Genomic DNA, 18286 nt, shown 5'->3' on the forward strand with positions numbered 1-18286 from the left:
AATCTTACAGCAGAGATGAGAAACCAAATATTGTTTGACTCCAAAGGTGAGAGGAACTGTGGTCTAACAACATCTGGAGGCCAGCAGGTGCTGCATCCATGATCTATGCCAGAGAATAACCCAAGCCATTCATGGCTGGAGATCAAGCGCCATAATCAAGACATCCCTATCTAGGTAGAGGAGTTCACACTTGTGAAACCTATTCTCTCAGGCCAGGGTGCGGCAGACAGGTTTCAAACAGAAAGGTCACTTTAAAACATGGACTCACATACATGCATGCCTTGGGGGGGCACAATTTATTCTCTTTGTCGATGAAAGGTGATTAAAATTAGGTAAGGCCCACTAGGAGTCAAATACAATTGTTTTGACCCATTGTCAACCAGTTAGGTACCACTGGATAGACCCTCCATCATCAGAAACAGGAAAGTAGCCTGCAACATTGGCAAGCCTGTCTAAAGAAGAAGAGAAGCAATATTACACAGTCAGTTTTGGAAATATATGAAATGTTAAGAGATGCATTGATAAAAGTTGGGGGTGCCAAGAGTTGTGGCTCCAGATACTGCTTGTGGGTTTGGATAGATTGGCACCTGTGGCGTTCGTATGGAGCCCCTGGTCGTCTCACGGACTATTGATCCGTACACCATTAATCCACTGCCACCAACTAGGTCCTCCCCAGTAAATCACTTAGTCTCAGTCAGATTCTCAAGTTAACAAAGAAGAGTGTAGTTTATTGCAGACACAAACAAACTTTAACTGCATTCCAAACGTTGTTACTCTTTACTTTCTTAGTCTTATTTTATTCTGTCTTTATCTCTTCTACCTCCCCTTGATAGGCCTGCCTGCCACATACCCAATATACACTTACTAGGCGGGCAAGGGTTAACAGCCTCACACAAGAACCAACTGCACTAACTGTCTCTCTAGTTCCAACTGCCAGCCAACTGCTTTCCCAACTGCCTTTCCCAACCAACCCACTAAAACCAACTAACTAGCCACACCCAAACCTTGGGCCAAGCCCTTTTATAAACAGGTAGGCTCTGCCACCGGCTTTCTTATTGGTCTACATTTTAACTCTTCCTCTCCCCCCTGTACAGACATTTTCAAACGAACGTGCAAACGCCACGTCACCATTTCCCTCCTGGTGGTATTCATTGCAGGGATGTAGCCAGAGGGCGGGGGGGGGGCTAGTGCCCCCAAATCAAGTAAATAAATAAAAAGACTTAACTGAAAGTAGAAATAATCATAATATTTGAAACTGAAATGTTCGCTGAGGTCACTTGGATGATGGCATGGTGCATTCTAGCGACGCAACTGGCAACCTGCCTGAGCGATAGGCGTGGCTTCTGCAAACTCATCAGTCACGTCCCAGGTAGCTCAGTCCTAGCTCCCCCCACCCCAAAAAATATCCTGGCTACACCCATGATTCATTGTTTATAGACAGTTCGATTTGGCTCATTCTACTTTGATGGCTTTGTCCATATTATTGGCTTAAAACATAGGTAGGTCGTTGTTTCTTTCAATTCAGATCAAAGCTGTTTTGGGGGAGGGTGACGTATCAAAAGTCAGGATTTCATAAGAAAAGGCAGGAGAGATACAGGATAAGTGGCTAATGTTGTGTGTACAGCGCTTCTCTGACTGGCGGTAGGAGTGAATTGGAGGCAGAGTAAACAGAAATTCACGTCTCAGAGGTGGCGATGGGTTGAGTTTAGCTATGCTGCTTCAAATTACTCTAATCAATACCAAGCACCTGTAAGTGCACTTGAAATGATTTTGAAGCAAAATATTTATCATGCACTTACTGGGGGGGGGAGGCTTCTGGAACTCTAATCTTAGATGGCTGGTGATATTTACAGAGCTAACAGGTGTCTTCTTTTTCAGCTGAAATGGGAAAAACACAGAGAGAGGCCAGCGTTGGGATTAGAAAACAGAACAATTTGCTTCTTTACCTTCTTTCACTTTGGCACAGAGCAGAGCACAGATTAACTCCTTACAGTCCAGGATGGTAAAAAGACTGGCGTAATAAATACGATCGTGTTCATTTGGTTGTGAAGACATTTGTGGCTGCAAAACCAGGCTGGACTTTTACAAACTAAGTTTAGAGGGAAGGGCTTTCAAGTCTGCAATGTGTCTGTAGGAAGAGGAAACTTGTGGCTCTCTGTGGCAAGACTACATTCCCAGCACCAGAGGAGTGCGGTGATGTTCAGAAAAGGCTGGTTTGATGTGCCACATTACTTTTTCAACAGCAGTTTTCTTTCTGCATCTTAATAGAAAATCCCTGTCCTTGAAAAGAGATGAGTAATTGGTGTTCTAACCCGAGAAATAAAAATGTAAATAATCCCTTATTATGACTCTTACAATAACAGAACATGACACTGGGGCAAGAAATGTGGCAGCTGGATTAAAGATGAAGAGGATTTGTATCTTTCTTCAACCCAGCAGGCTCATCTTCTCATTCACCTGAATTATGGAAGGAGAGGTACAAACTCGAAGGGCTACTTCCCAATGCATAGTTAGGCAAACAGCAACTGAGGGTCCTTCCAGATTATCTCTTTATTGAACACAACCTGATTTGATTGCAGCGAGATTAGATACCATTGTGTCAAAGCAAGCATTATCCTACATTTTCATGTCAGAAAAAAGTCTGGTCTATTGGAAAATTTCCATCAGCGTGTGTCTCCAAAAATTTTTACACATCACCTGGAAAGACAGGCGAACTAATGCCAGTGTACTGGAAGAAGCAAAGATCACTAGTGTCGAAGCAATGATTCTTCAACATCAATTTCGTTGGACTAGTTATGTTGTTCAGATGCCTGATTATCATCTTCCAAAGCAACTACTCTATTCGGAACTTAAAAATGGAAAGTGTAATGCCGGTGGTCAATAAAAGAGGTTGAAAGACTCTCTCAAGGCAAATCTTTAAAAAAAGGACAAAGGGAGAAACATGTTAAGAGGAAGTCATGTTTGGCAAACCATCACCGTGATCAACTTCTGCCCGGAAACCTATGTCCCCACTGTGGAAGAAGGTGTGGATCCAGAACTGGCCTCCACAGTCACTTACGTACTCACTGTTAAAACTGTGTTTATGGAAGACAATCTTACTCGGCTACAAGTGGTCGCCAAAGAAGAAGAAGAAGAGATACCATTGTGTCAAAGCAAGCATTATCCGACATTTTCCACATCAGAAAAAAGTCTGGTCTATTGGGGAAGCAGGTTTGTTGCGCAAAACCTCCCAATCAGCTATGGGGCAAGGTGAAAGTGTCATCATGTGATTGAATCCCACCCCAAAATTGTGACAATCTGGGAGTGCTCTCAGAGTGTCCTTTTGCAGTCAGGGATATCTCCCTATCTGTGTGCAGTGCTTTAGAAATGATGAAGGACAGGCTGACAATTATAAGGGGCATGACCTTTTCAGTGGTAGACAATTGGTAAAGAATTAGCCTTCTCCTTGCTATCATTTAGGTCAGCTCAAAAATATTTTTTTACCAAAAAAATTCAGGATTGCTTTCAGTGAGGCGGTTGAATTGCTTTCCTAACACTGACAGGGATGAATGCTGTAGAAAGAATTGAAAGATCTTGCTGTTGTGGTTGCAGTTGCTTTATATTTTATATGGTTCTTCATAGTTTTAGATGTTGTAAGCCGTTGGGGAAAATATTGAATTTTAAACAGCAGCTAATAAACGTATAGAAAATTGAGAGGGGACAGGCACCAGAAAATAGGAACAGTTTGGACTCTGAATAGTTGCACACTGTATATAGCTTTAAAAGGGGGGAGGACATTCATGAACTTTCTGTTTTGACTCAGATAAATGCTGCAAAAAGTTGGGGGGGGGGAGAGATTTTTGGAACTGGAAGGACCCCAGCCTGTCAGACTCTTGGGTTTTCATGATCAGCGTTCGTTTTGAAGAAGTCAAAAATAAATGGGGAAGCTTTGGTGGTGCAACTGTGCAACCTGGCAAATAACAGAACTAACTGAGGAAATGCTGGTTTTTGGAACTGGTGGGTTTCACAAGTTTAAACAGGAACCTTTCTGTTAAGCTACACCCTACTTATTGTCTGATCAGATTAGGAAAAGAAAAAGGCTTTTGGTGGAGAAATGTATATAACCTCCCATAATCTTGCAGTCCAAATCATCCTGAAGCAGGTTAAGCTAAAAGTGGAGACCAGGAGAAATATATTGGCTCTTGCACAGCCCCCATTCATTTTAACTTGAGCTGAAGCATTTCCTGGTGGCTGTGGCTGTGTATTCAATAGCTTTTCATAGTGACATCTTTAGATTTTCTGCCTCAGGTGCCTTGAAGCCAAAGGGTTGCCCCACTGCTATTTAAACATATTCTGTCCAGTCCTATCATGGTGGGATAACGTGACAACTTTCTTATCTGCTATTCTTTCAGTCAACCTTTTGAACCTTCATGAGATCTTCAGTCTTCTTATCTCCAGGTTAAACACACCTGCTTCCTTCAATGTAACTTCGTAAGACTGACGATTTATCAGCTTCTGAGATCTCTGCAGCTCTCACTATCTGGGCAGATGCTTCTATGAAACAAATCTGATCATCTGTTCCAGACATAGCAATGGCAAGAGGAGCAGTCCATCTTCTCTAAAAATCAATGAATTGGGCTGTATTGTGTTATACAACAAGGAGGAGCTTGAATTTTTGAGTGCTGGCATGCCTAAGACATTCCTTGCCCAGACAAAACTCTTTGCAGGCATAAGCAGCCTTAAAACCACTCTTCCATTTTTAATTTTTTTATTTTAAAAAAGGAGTGAGTGGATTTAGTTATGACACATCCAATGACATATTGACCTATTGCCCCTCAGTCCATCTTAACTTTTACTTTACCAGCTGGTGATACTTCCTTTAAAAAAAAAGAAACCACCCCACCCTTTAATTAGTGGTACAACACATTTCTTGTTAAAAATACTTTTAGAAAAATTAAATATATCTATTAATTTTTTTATTTAATTCTCGGTTTCTTCCCTTGCCAGACAAACCTACAAATATATTTTTGCCATTCTTTGTAGCATCTTGTTCTGCCTACTGTTAGAAATAAAAATAGCGTTTTAGGCAAAATATTCATTTTTATAACCAAAATTCTTCCAATTAGAGGGAGTTTCATTCTTCCCCATAACTCAAGATTTTTTCTTATATCTTTACATGCCTTTGCATAATTATCTTGAAATATATTGGAGTTTTTCGCTGTTAACCATATTTCCAGATACTTCACCTTTTTCTCCGTTGTCAGCCCAATGGCCATCTGCCAATCTTCTTTTGCCTGTGCATCCATATTTTTCACTAAAACCTTAGTTTTAGTTGTTTTAAGACCTGCAATGTCTCCATATTTCCTTCTTTCCTCCGGTAACCTAGGTACACTTGTCAATGGTTCTTCTACAGAAAACACCACATCACCCGCAAAGGCTTTTATCTTATAATCCCGTTGGCCCACCCATATCCCCTTTATGTCAGAATTATTTCTTATCCTCCGCACCAACACCTCTAGGGCTGATGTAGATTGAAGCAGTGATAGGGGGCATCCTTGCCTTGTCCCCTTCTATATCTTACATTTTTCCTGTAATGGCATTATTTACAATCAGGCTTGCAGTTTGATCTGTATAAATTGCCTTAATTCCTTTGATGTAAATGACTCCTAATTCCATTTCCCCCCTAATAACTTAATCATAAATGACCAAAAACAAAAAGAAGGGACTAATCTAAGGTTTTGCACTTTCACAGGAAGAACCAGCTGCACCAATATAAGACGAGGGATACCTGGTTTGCTAGGGAAACGGATCTAGGGGTCTTAGTGGACCACAAGCTTAACATGAGTCAACCCGAGAGTGATGCAGCAGCAAACAATGCTCATGCTATTTTAGGCGGCAACAACAGAAAAGTGTCCAGATCAATGGAAGACAATAACACAATGAAATTCAAAACAGTAACAATTTATTGCACGTTTATTCAAAATCCATTACAAACTATTTAATGTAATGCAAGAAAATGGATCAGCTTGATCCACTGACACCAGAGAGAGCCATTGTCACTTGGAAGATGCAGCGAGCTTTTTTTCTCCTGCTCTGGAAGGTAGGACTCGAAGCAATGGCTTCAGGATACAACAAAGGAGATGCCGACTGAACATTGTTCAACAGAGGAATGGACTCCCCTGGAAGGTGATGGACTCTCCTTCCCTGCAGGTTTTAAAGCAGAGATTAGATGACCATCGTCATGGATTCTTTCTTTCTTTCTTGTTCTGCCCAATCTCAGTCCATATTTCATGGCTGGTTAAATCATCTGTCCCCCTCCTGATTCTCAGCGCCTCTTCTTCTGCCAGTCTTTGGCCAATTGAGACGTCCAAATAGAGCAGCAGTTCCTTCAGGGAGGAAAATCATAACTCTTCGATGATGATGTCATCTGGATGGAAAAGAATGAAAAAGAGAGAGAGAAAATATGTTCAGTCCTCTCCGCTTCTTGTAGCTGGAGTCAGTCTGGCTGCTGCCCTCCCAGGCCAGGTGGGAAAGGCCTGCCAGGCAAGGATCAGGTCCTGCAGGACTCCCAGCAAGAAGACCTGGGAGGTGTGTCTTGGGCAAACAAGGGACAAGGGAGTTCACTGTCCCCAAGGTGTGGGGCTTACCTTCTTTCAGATTATTCCTGAAACAAGCCAGCTCCGGCCGAATTACTGTGTTCTGCAGAGGAAAGACAAATATGAGTCAGTTGACACTATGAACCCCACCCTGGATGGGTGTAAGAGAAGCAGCCCCACCCAGGAAGGATGGAAGCAACCAAAGAACTGAATACAGGAAGGCAAAATACTTACTCTGAGGTTCGGGAATCTTCGTGAAAGGGCCAGCAACAGGGATATACTGCTGGCTGCTAATTTCCTTTGGTCTTCACTCCCCAAAAGGGCGTAATATCGGAGGTCCTGCGGGATGAAAGAAATGGGACAGTTAGTTGGGTAAGGGACAGGGGGGGCAACCCTAAAAACACTTCTGATGCTATCAGGATACTTACGGTAAGCAGCTGGAGAAGGGTGCTAGTATTGGGGGCTTCTAGGAGACCCCCCAGCAGGCTCTGGAATGGCCTCTTCAGTTCCTGTGGGAAAAGAGAGAAGAGAGGTTGAGTGCTGCTGGGTTAAATTTTGTAAGAGTGTGGGAAGAAGAAAGAGCTGTGCAAAGAGAAGTTAAAGCAGAGGACATACCTCTTTGTCCTCCTCTGCGCTCCCCAGAACTGCCTCTGTTGTTCTATGGAGGATTGCACTCACCATAGAGGGACTAAAGTGGGGTCTCATAAAACTGGAGAGAGAAAGGGAAGGGGTTAGACGCTGCCTCCTCCAAGTCTCTTTTGCCCCCCTTTCCCTGCTGCCTGCTCTTGCCCACCCAAAGTTCCTCCTGAAGTTCTGCCCCCCCACACCCTGAAGCCCCGCCCACCCCAAAGACCCCACTCACCTCAACTGCAGGAGGGCCTCGAAGGCCAGGGCCAGGCTCAGGGGGCGATCCCTGAAGTACTCCAAGTGGCCGAGGATGTCCTGGAAGAGAGCAGAGGAGGAAGGCCAGCTCCTCCCGGGAGTCTCCAGAGGACGGCTCCAACCCCAAACGCCAGCCCCTCTCTGCCCCTCCCTCCCCATAGGGGTCCCTCACACCACCCACCACTCACCAGAATGGCTTTGGCAGTCTCCTCCTTGGAGTACTTCAGGGTTCGTAGCCCCCTGAGCCGAGCTGCCTGGCAGTCCTGGATGATGCCCAGGAGATAAAGCTGATCTTTGTCAAGCAGCTGAAAGGCAAAAGTCAGGCTGTCAGTTCCTTGTGGGGGGAGGACTCCTCCACATCTGAGAGTGCAGAGTGGAGTGCAAGAGGGGGGGCAGGTCTGAGGGATCCCCTCCCTGCTCTAGTTTTATCCAATACTCACCGCAACGGAAGGGATGTGGATTCCCAGCATATCTGCAAAGTGAAGGACATGGGGACAGGCGAGTTCCTCCCTGAGCACCTTGCAAGGCTTTTCCAAGAGTTTTCTCCTGGATTCCAAGTCCTACTACAGGAGCCTGATTGTAAATAATGCCATTACAGATTCTTTCTTTCTTTCTTGTTCTGCCCAATCTCAGTCCATATTTCATGGCTGGTTAAATCATCTGTCCCCCTCCTGATTCTCAGCGCCTCTTCTTCTGCCAGTCTTTGGCCAATTGAGACGTCCAAATAGAGCAGCAATTCCTTCAGGGAGGAAAATCAGAACTCTTTGATGATGATGTCATTTGGATAGAAAAGAATGAAAAAGAGAGAGAGAAAATATGTTCGGTCCTCTCCGCTTTTTGTAGCTGGAGTCAGTCTGGGTGCTGCCCTCCCAGGCCAGGTGGGGAAGGCCTGCCAAGCAGGGAGCAGGTCCTGCAGGACTCCCAGCAAGAAGACCTGGGAGGTGTGTCTTGGGCAAACAAGGGACAAGGGAGTTCACTGCCCCCAAGGTGTGGGGCTTACCTTCTTTCAGATTATTCCTGAAACAAGCCAGCTCCGGCCGATTTACTGTGTTCTGCAGAGGAAAGACAAATATGAGTCAGTTGACACTAAGAACCCCACCCTGGATGGGTGTAAGAGAAGCAGCCCCACCCAGGAAGGATGGAAGCAACCAAAGAACTGAATACAGGAAGGCAAAATACTTACTCGCAGGTTTGGGAATCTTCGTGAAAGGGCCAGCAACAGGGATATACTGCTGGCCGCTAAGTTCCTTTGGCCTTCACTCCCCAAAAGGGCGTAATATCGGAGGTCCTGCGGGATGAAAGAAATGGGACAGTTAGTTGGGTAAGGGACAGGGGGGCAACCCTAAAACTACTCCTGGTGCTATCATGATACTTACGGTAAGCAATTGGAGAAGGGTGCTAGTATTGGGGGCTTCTAGGAGGAGACCCCCCAGCAGGCTCTGGAATGGCCTCTTCAGTTCCTGTGGGGAAAGAGAGAAGAGAGGTTGAGTGCTGCTGGGTTAAATTTTGTAAGAGTGTGGGAAGAAGAAAGAGCTGTGCAAAGAGAAGTTAAAGCAGAGGACATACCTCTTTGTCCTCCTCTGCGCTCCCCAGATCTTCCTCTGTTGTTCTATGGAGGATTGCACTCACCATAGAGGGACTGAAGTGGGGTCTCATAAAACTGGAGAGAGAAAGGGAAGGGGTTAGACGCTGCCTCCTCCAAGTCTCTTTTGCCCCCCTTTCCCTGCTGCCTGCTCTTGCCCACCCAAAGTTCCCCCTGAAGTTCTGCCCCCCCACCCCCTGCAGCCCTGCCCAGCCCAAAGACCCCACTCACCTCAACTGCAGGAGGGCCTCAAAGGCCAGGGCCAGGCTCAGGGGGCGATCCCTGAAGTACTCCAAGTGGCCGAGGATGTCCTGGAAGAGAGCAGAGGAGGAAGGTCAGCTCCTTCCGGGAGTCTCCAGAGGACGGCTCCAACCCAAAACGCCAGCCCCTCTCTGCCCCTCCCTCCCCATAGGGGTCCCTCACACCACCCACCACTCACCAGAATGGCTTTGGCAGTCTCCTTCTTGGAGTACTTCAGGGTTCGGAGCCCCCTGAGCCGAGCTGCCTGGCAGTCCTGGATGATGCCCAGGAGATAAAGCTGATCTTTGTCAAGCAGCTGAAAGGCAAAAGTCAGGTTGTCAGTTCATTGTGGGAGGAGGGCTCCTCCACATCTGAGAGTGCAGAGTGGAGTGCAAGAAGGGGGCAGGTCTGAGGGATCCCCTCCCTGCTCTCGTTTTATCCAATACTCACCGCAACGGAAGGGATGTGGATCCCCAGCACATCTGCAAAGTGAAGGACATGGGGACAGGCAAGTTCCTCCCTGAGCCCCTTGCAAGGCTTTTCCAAGAGTTTTCTCCTGGATTCCAAGTCCTACTACAGGAGAGGGACACCCCGGGCCTTGGGGGCCAATCCTGACCTCCTGCCCCCAGAACATGGCTCCCCAGGGAAGATGCCCCTCCCACTGACAACTGCCCCCCTGCCTTGCCCCACAGCCCAGCCCCCTGCTTCCTCCAACAGACCCCACCGCTGGGGGGGGGCATTGGGTTTCCAGATGCTGTCGCAGATAGGCGGGTTGGATCCAGCCATCTGGCTCTGTGCATCTTTTTACTAGATGCCCCCCTAGCCCATTCCTGCCCTCCTCCGTCCCCAAAAGGAGGGCCACTTGCTCACCTGACACCGCGGGCTGCTCCAGGACTTCCAAGGGGGCCACCTTCTTGCAGCTGATCAGCCACCTTAAACACCTGAACCTAGAAGAGACGAGTAGAGAGAGGGACTCAGAATTTGGCAGCCCCAATTCGTGTGTGTGTGTGTGAGGAGGGGTGTCTGGCCCAATTCCTGCCATCTCTCTGCAGTTCTGCGACCTGCAAGGTCATCGCCAGAGCTGGAAAGAGGCAGCCCGGAGCACGAATGGCTGGCAGAGAGAGAAAGGAGGCCCCAAGTGCTATGCGTTCAAGAGCTCCAGCCCAAAGGAAAGACAAGCATTGCCAGCTGTTAAAGGGCTGCTCTGCCTCATCTTCTTAGGACAGCCCTGCCCTTCCTGGAGAGGGAGGAGACCCCTGGGAGGGTCCTCCAAGCATCAAGGTGTCCCAGAAGAGGAGCAGAACATGAGGAAGGGAGTGGAGTCTTCCTTGGAGCCAGAGAGACCCCCAGGAAGGGGGAGAAGGCCAATGTTGTAGGGCAGCTGGAGAGATGCAAAATGGAGCCAGGCAGAGGTGTAGTGGTTGGAGGGCTGGACTGGTAGGACCTGGGAGAGCAGGGTTCAAATCTCCACTCAGCCATGAAGCTCCCTGGTGGACCAGAGAGCTAAAGCTGTGGAGGGGACCCCAGGACTCACACCCCGCCCCCCAGGAGACCAAGAGAAAGCAAAGGAGTGGTACTTACAGTCTGCACATCTTCTTTACGAAAAATCCCCCCCGCCTTTCTAAGCTAACTACCTATCTAAACTTCCCAGCCAAGCCTGATCCCAAACTCTGATCCCACCCCCACCCCCAAACCCAGCCCTAACCCCAAGCCTAACCCCCACCCTAACCCTATACTTACCCCTAACTATTCCTCTATAAACAAAAGAAATATATTCAAAAATGCGCACAAATATGCACAAATGCACACAAATGCGCACAAATGCGCACAAATGCACACAAATGCGCACAATTATGCACAAATGCACACACAAAAAATAAATAAAAAGGTAAAATAAAAAATAAAATAAAAATAAAATAAAATAAAATAAAATGAATCAAATAAAAGTAATAAAGAAAAGAAAAAGAAAAATAGCAAGCAAACCTCTCCTCTTCTACAACCACCACCACCACTACCTCTCTCTCCTGACCTCTCCTCACTAACCCACAATGGCCGCCTGCAAGTCAGAGGCTTTTAAGGGAAGAGCAAGAGATGTCACAAAGGAGGGCAGGTCACCATGGCAACCCCTCCACCTGGACCAGGCCCCTCCTGAGAGGTGATGCTTCTCTGTCAAAACTAGGAGGCACCTTCTGTTCCACCTGCTGCTGGGCTGCATCTTCTCTCGGCAGATTCATATCTGCATTTCACATCCTTCTTGCTGCAGCCCCTTTTCCAAAGGGAGACCATCCCCACATCCTTCAAGGCAGGCTAGGGGCTCCATAGCGCAGGATTGGACCATCTGCTTTGCATACAGGTCTTCTGTCCTGGGCAGCATCTCGGGGGGGGGCTGGGAATGTCCCCTCCATCTGAAACCCTGGAGAGCCACTGCCAGTCAGTGCAGGCTAGTTGAAGAAGGATATTGAGCAGCTGGAAGGTGAGCAGAGGAGGGCGACCAGGATGATGAAGGATCTGGAAACCAAGCCTGATGAGGAATGGTTGAGGCAGTTGGAAACCAAGCCTCATGAGGAACGGTTGAGGCAGCTGGGTATGTTTAGCCTGGAGAAGAGGAGAATGAGGGGAGAGGGGAGAGCCAAATTCCAACATCTGAGGGCTGCAAGAGGCAGCAAGCTTGTTTTCTGCTGCTCCAGAGGGGAGGGCAGGAGAGGAGATTCGGACCAAACATTAGGAAGAACCTTCTGGTGGTAAGACTATCTGGGACGGTGGTGGACTCTCCTTCCTTGGAGGCTTTCAAGCAGTGATAAGACGCCAATCTGTGAGGGATTTAGCTGCAATTTGGGGAGCGCATAGCAGTGGCCTACTTTACAGGGGTGTTGTAACCGGGGCGTCCTGTTGGAGGGCAGGCGGGTATGTGGGTGGCATGTGGGGAAGCCGGGAGCAGGGTTTGCTGGCCTTTGGTTTGGACTCAGTCTGACCCTTATGTTTCCCTCCCCTTATGGTCTTGATCTATGGGCTACTATTAAAATGAGGCTGCATTTTAAATTATATTTTAAACTGTATTTTAAATTGGGTTTTTTAATTATTGTTGTAATTTTACTGGTGTTAGCCGCCCTGAGCCCGGCTCTAGCCGGGGAGGGCGAGGTATAAATAAAAATTCATTATTATTATTGTTGTTGTTTTGTTTTGTTTTTTAAGGGGGGGGGAATGGTGCTGGTAATCACCATGAAGTTGTTACAATAAGTGCCACACTTTTAACATGGGGAGGGGGGGAAGGTGTGGGTACTGCATACCCTTGAATACCCCCGGGGGGGGGAGCACTACACATGGTGGCCATTTCTGACTTTTCAAAGCTCGAAAATCCTTGCCTTTAAAGAGGAAAAGATCTGGGACAACACTGGGATGGGGAGGGCGTAATGTGGACGTCCCTCTATTAATGAGACAGGCAGGTGCAAAGCCACACATTGCTCAGGTGTAGACAAGCCCCAGGATGCCAGACTAGGTGGCCTGATCCAGCAGGGATCGTCTTACTCTCGTGTAGGACCCTGGTAGAGACACATGCCCGACTGGCATGTTCTCTCCTTCCTGGTCGGTCCTGTCTCCGTCGCTTCCCACTCTGTGGAATGAAAACATACACTGTCATGTGATAGACAACAATCCCATGACTGCAGACACGGAGCAGGAATCCTAACAGTTACAGTCTCATCCATATGGTAAGGTGATATGTGCTGCTGCTGCAGTTTTGAAGAGTTAAAAGGTATGTTTCCCTATTTCGTCGCGTTCTGGTGTATTATCGGTTGCTTCCAGACAGGTGTTTATTGTGGGATTGGCACTGCCCTTGCATGCACCCCCATGACATCAGCATCAAAATGCTAGGCTGTGTTTCATTCCTTTTATATTCAGAGTCACAGTTTTCACAGGAAATCAGGTAAGTTACAAACAAAACAACCTGCTGCTAATGTCCCATTTGCAATTTCTGAATGGCCAGTTTGCAGTATTAAGCCCTCAGCTGGAAGCACCCCTAGACATTTCAGTTGCCGCACAAGTGGGGTGGGGATAGGGCAGGATGCAACAATATTGTGCATTTCAAATGTTTGTACATAGCGCTAGAAAAGGTGCAAGATTCTGCTGGTGGGTAAATGTGTATTGGAAGGTATATGCTTGAGGGTTTCCTATAGGCATCTAGCTGGCCACTGTGAGAACAGGATTCTGTTCCAGATGGGATTCAGCAGGGCTCTTCTCAGCATCGTAGACCATTCTCTGGATGGGGAACGTTGTAGATTTCTGTTAAAACACAGCAAATGTTTTAACAGAACAAAGAAAAAGGCAGGTGAGGCAGACAAAGTCTAGCATCAAAAGGGATGGCTTTCTCTCTCTCTCTCTCTCTCTCTCTCTCTCTCTCTCTCTCTCTCTCTTTCTTTCTGTCTTTCTGTCTTTCTTTCTTAATAGCTGAGCCTTGGGCCACAACACAAAGCGCTTTTGAAAGCTCCCCCCACCTCAGAAGCAATTTGTCAGGGGAAGTTCAAGGAAAAGAAGCCCAAAGTCCCTTCCTCTGGCCACATGTAACCTAGGCAGACAGACAAACAGATATGTACAATATGTATAATGTATAATGTTGCAGTATATAATATATCTACGTTTTATAGCTTTGTGACCTCAAACGGGAGGGAGCTAAGTTTGCTGTCTAGCATTAGAGTGCCCTCTGGTGGTAATAGACGGCAGTGCTAGAAATTCGAAAAAACAGATTTGCCACCTTGATGTGGTAGAAGCAGCAAATCAGACATCCCTAATGTGAATCTTTGACATAGGAGGTATGCAGTCAGGATGTCTCACTGGCTTAAATAGAAGCTGGGCTGGAGATGGAAGAAAGGGAACCAGATGAGGGAAAGTAATCCCATTTTCCGATTCAAATTCCTCCCCACACCTCACATGGGGAAACCTAGTGTTATGGCAGGGGTAGGCAACTCCAGATGTTGTTGGAAAACAGCTGCCATCTACGACTCCCAGACATTAGGAGCAGTGGTCCAGGATAGGGTTTTTTTATTAAAAAAAATTATGCTTGATCATAATCTAGCCAAAGCTAACTATCTCCAGTGAGAGGGTTGAGTGAGTGCTTGACAGGAGTATTTTAATTACGAGCAAATAATAATATCTTTCTTCCGTACACCATAATGATGTACAGCAGGGATGGATTACCTGTTGCTGTCTAGGTCAGCCTTCCCCAAGCATGTTTTGGTACTACAATTCACACCAGCCCGTCTGAATGGCTCAAATTTAGGGTTAGTGGGAGTTATGCTCCAGCAAAAGCTTGAAAGCCACAGATTTCCCACCCCTGGTGTGTAAAGAAGGCAGGCAGCTCCTTTGGAACATCATCTCACCTGTTTTCGCCACCCTCTTCTCCGCAGTTACCTTTGTGTTCTGATTTCAAGCTAGCGTTTTAAATTTAAATTGACTATAGCAGCAGCAACAAAAACGAGGGGAAATGTTCTACAGCTAAGTCACACATTTGAGCTCTGCCTTGCTGAACAATACAAAATTGGCCAGCACTTTTCAGATGTACCTTTTCAAAATTGCTACTTTCAGGATTCCTTTATGGAAACATACAAATGGCATCATATAATACTCCCCGAAAGCAAAGCAAGGGGAACAGGCTGACCTGCTAAGCCGATTCCATACCGTGTGCACAACGGCAAGTGTGCGTTTCAGGAAATCCTGCCGTTTTGTAAGAAGTATTTGAGGGCTAATACCATGAGGAATGGGATACTTAGGCATGCACTTTTCACTCGCCAACTAAAATGAATGGGATTTAGGAACGAATTGTTTTGGCAGAACCATAGCTCTGGCTGCAAAACAATTGAGAGCCTCAGGAACTTTAAAGCAGGTTTGTCAAAGTATTAAAGAATTTGCAGCTGTGTAATCATCTGTGCTTTGGCCAATTAATGTCTTGACTGAATCAAAATAATTTGCATATTTTTTATTAACTGACGCCAATTCCATTTTGGCAGTTTGCTGCCTTTTTATCAGTATTGCTCAAACGGCAGTAATTGGGTTGTAATCTGCCAGTGGGTTTTCTGTCTTGTATGGATTCTTGTCCATAAATATACGTATTACCAAAACACTTAGCATAGCTGCCAGTTTGAGATATGTGTTGAATTATGAAGCTTTTGAATTATGGTGCTGGAGGAGACTCTTGAGAGTCCCATGGACTGCAAGAAGATCAAACCTATCCATTCTTATGGAAATCAGCCCTGAGTGCTCACTGGAAGGACAGATCCTGAAGCTGAGGCTCCAATACTTTGGCCACCTCATGAGAAGAGAAGACTCCCTGGAAAAGGCCCTGATGTTGGGAAAGACTGAGGGCCTAAGGAGAAGGGGACGACAGAGGACGAGATGGACAGTGTTCTCGAAGCTACCAGCATGAGTTTGACCAAACTGCGGGAGGCAGTGGAAGACAGGAGTGCCTGGCGTGCTCTGGTCCATGGGGTCACGAAGAGTCGGACATGACTAAACAACTAAACAACAACAACAAATTGTGTGGAAAGAATCAGAGTCAGCCAGGGACAAATTATCAGGAAAACCACATGAGAGAGGAAGAGAAAGCAGCCCTTTCCCTTCTAGTTGAGATTACAGTCTCCACATCTGCATTTGGTAAAACACTATGGGAACAAGCTACGCTGAAACTAAATAGACTTGGAACTGTCGGAATGGCACCTGCCGCGCGAATAAGACTTTTGGATCAACGTGTAAGCCCACACAGAAACATAATATTGCTTGCTTCATCTCGCTTGTGGAAACAACTCAGAGGTTATTAAGAAGAAAAAGGATAACAATAAGAAGAGTGGAAGATGGGACTTGTGAAATATTAAAGCAGCAGAAATATGAGATGATTGGACCCTTTCTGAACTCGAAGCATGGGTACCCCCAACAAAAATTTAAAATTCGGCAAAATAGGTAAACGCCGTTTACCTTCCCGCTGGAGTGGTACCTATTTATCTGCTTGCACTGGTGTGCTTTCAAACTGCTAGGTTGGCAGGAGCAGGGACCGAGCAACGGGAGCTCACCCCGTCACAGGGATTCAAACCGCCGACCTTCTGATCGGCAAGCCCTAGGCTCTGTGGTTTAGACCACAGCGCCACCCGCGTCCCGATTTTATGGTGAATACCGGCACCTAATTTTCTGGGGCGGGAAGGAAGCACTCCCTATACCTGAGAGGAAGCCTTACTGAATTCACTAGAACTCACAGTACACTTCTGAGCAAACAGGCATGCATAGGTGGTCTGCATAAATTTAAGATGATTGACCTGCAGATTTAACAGACGCAAGCAAGCAGCTCTGCTTGGAATGGGATGGAGCCAGCACGATGCAAGTTAGCTAGTTGCGCAGGCCTTCTTTGGCACCCTTAACGCTCCCCTGTTATTGAGCGCATGCAGCTTTCCCCTCAAATTTCTGTTTAAACTTTTTATTAAATCAAATTTAATAGTCTGCACACACAAAAATAATAAACATAGCATTAAGATTTTAGCACCATTTTACATAGTCTTAGGGCTTTAATGGTCAATATAGGCTCTCCACATATACGTTTGTGAAATTAGTGGGGGGAATTTGCTGTCTGCTTCCCTTACATATGAAAAGAAGGGGTACCTCTCTTTATTACACCTTTTGCAACCCTTCTAAGCCCAGTTACCGTGTTTTTCGCTCTATAACACGCACCCGACCATAACACGCACATAGTTTTTAGAGGAGGAAAACAAGAAAAAAAATATTCTAAACAAAACAGTGGATGTATGATTTTTGTGGTTCATGCTGTGGCCACAGACATGTGATCTGATGGTGAGTTTGAGGTAGCCCAATGCAAAAATCCTGAGGATCCATGTGGATCTTTGCTTTGTAACCACGTTTTAAGTGGGGAGGGAAGGAAAAGCACTGAAGGGACAAGGAACACGCATGGGGTGGGTGGAGAAGGATGCTGTTAATAATGCAGAAGAGGGGTATAAGAGGAGAAGGCTCCTCTCCTCTCCCGCTTTGCTCCTTTAAAGCAAGCAGGCTCTGCTTCTCTCCCTCCTCTCCGGCTCGCTGAAAAACTTGGCTGCTATTTAGCCACCTGAGTGGGGAGGAGAGAGAGACAGAGAGCCTGCTTGCTTTAAAGGAGCCAACCGGACAGGAGCCACTTACACTCGTGTAAGCGGCTCCTCTCCTCTCCCGTTTGCTCCTTTAAAGCAAGCAGGCTCTCTGTCCCTCTCTCCTCCCCACTCAGCAGCTCTTCTCCCGCTGTGCTGTTTCAAAGCGAGCCACGGAGGAGGGAAGGAAGGGGAACCATGGATCCTCTGTTCACGACTGCAGCAGATCCCCCCCCCCGCCATCCATAGGCATTCGCTCCATAACGCGCACAGACATTTACCCTTACTTTCTAGGAGGAAAAAAGTGAGTGTTATGGTGCAAAAAATACGGTAGTTGCTCTGAAATAGCCACGTTCCAGATATTCTTGAACCAAACCTCAAGGGCCAGCTCAGCCTGGAATTCCCAAAAATACGCTGTCACCCAACGTGCAGCTGTCAGTAGAAAGTTAGATCTTTGGGTCATGCGAAGCCTCAGTTTCTCTTTGCTTTGCAGAATCTGGGGGGGGGGGGACCCATCTGAGAGAGAAGTCACGAGACAATTGTTTTAGGGACCAACATTTGGCCAGAGCCCAACTGCGGGCATCCCTGCTCTTGTCAATGCACCTAACTACTTAAAAGACTCTGGCATTCCTATTTAAATGCCTATTTAAATTTAAATTAAATTGACGGGGCTTACCAATCACTTCTTCTGGCTTGTGGTCCAACATCTATTTTACAATAGCACTGGCAGGACAATCCCAACCCTGGCTGGGCAGCAGGGGGGCAACTGCTGCATCCACTTGTGTCAGGCAAGGTGGAGTGGAAAGGAGGGGGCAGGCAAATGGCTGTTCCGGAGGGTTTAGGTGACCCTGTGCAACAGTAGAGAGGCAGAATAGGAGCTGGAGGGAGAAGTTAGC

At 46.7% G+C, this 18286-nt stretch overlaps 1 protein-coding gene and 1 long non-coding RNA gene across 6 annotated transcripts; one reads left to right on the forward strand and one right to left on the reverse strand.

Annotated features, from left to right (window-relative positions):
* LOC310705705 lies at positions 1-2339 on the forward strand. Its single transcript, XR_014525460.1, has 2 exons — positions 1-1030; positions 1879-2339. It is a non-coding gene; the product is annotated as an uncharacterized lncRNA (long non-coding RNA).
* Positions 2340-2930: 591 nt separating this feature from the next.
* On the reverse strand, positions 2931-11143 carry LOC310705742 (uncharacterized protein). 5 transcript variants are annotated; one of them, XM_083500533.1, is made up of 9 exons: positions 10150-11143; positions 7898-7929; positions 7646-7762; positions 7438-7517; positions 7191-7284; positions 7004-7084; positions 6810-6914; positions 6627-6678; positions 2931-6406 (listed from the first exon to the last, which is right to left on the reverse strand). In XM_083500533.1, the coding sequence occupies exons 1-9, from the start codon at positions 10319-10321 to the stop codon at positions 6381-6383; spliced, it is 759 nt and encodes a 252-aa protein (XP_083356659.1). In that variant the 5' UTR covers positions 10322-11143; the 3' UTR covers positions 2931-6380. The 5 variants fall into 5 exon arrangements, with proteins under 5 accessions (XP_083356659.1, XP_083356657.1, XP_083356658.1 ...); XM_083500531.1 differs by lacking the exons at positions 7004-7084; positions 7191-7284; positions 7438-7517; positions 7646-7762; positions 7898-7929 and adding exons at positions 8834-8917; positions 9024-9117; positions 9271-9350; positions 9479-9595; positions 9730-9761; XM_083500532.1 differs by lacking the exons at positions 6627-6678; positions 6810-6914; positions 7004-7084; ... (2 more) ...; positions 7646-7762; positions 7898-7929 and adding exons at positions 8458-8509; positions 8641-8745; positions 8834-8917; ... (2 more) ...; positions 9479-9595; positions 9730-9761.
* Positions 11144-18286: the final 7143 nt, after the last annotated feature.

This window comes from Podarcis liolepis (genome assembly GCF_965112155.1).
Source record: "Podarcis liolepis genome assembly, chromosome: 4".
Lineage (NCBI taxonomy): Eukaryota > Metazoa > Chordata > Lepidosauria > Squamata > Lacertidae > Podarcis > Podarcis liolepis.

Coding starts and splice junctions, on each gene's coding strand:
- LOC310705742 (XM_083500530.1), bottom strand. CDS start 10,321: ATGGCAGGAATTGGGCCAGACACCCCTCCTCACACACACACACACGAA. Junction 9,596..9,729: donor TCCACATCCCTTCCGTTGCG/GTGAGTATTGGA, acceptor TTTGCCTTTCAG/CTGCTTGACAAAGATCAGCT. Junction 9,351..9,478: donor AGACTGCCAAAGCCATTCTG/GTGAGTGGTGGG, acceptor GCTCTCTTCCAG/GACATCCTCGGCCACTTGGA.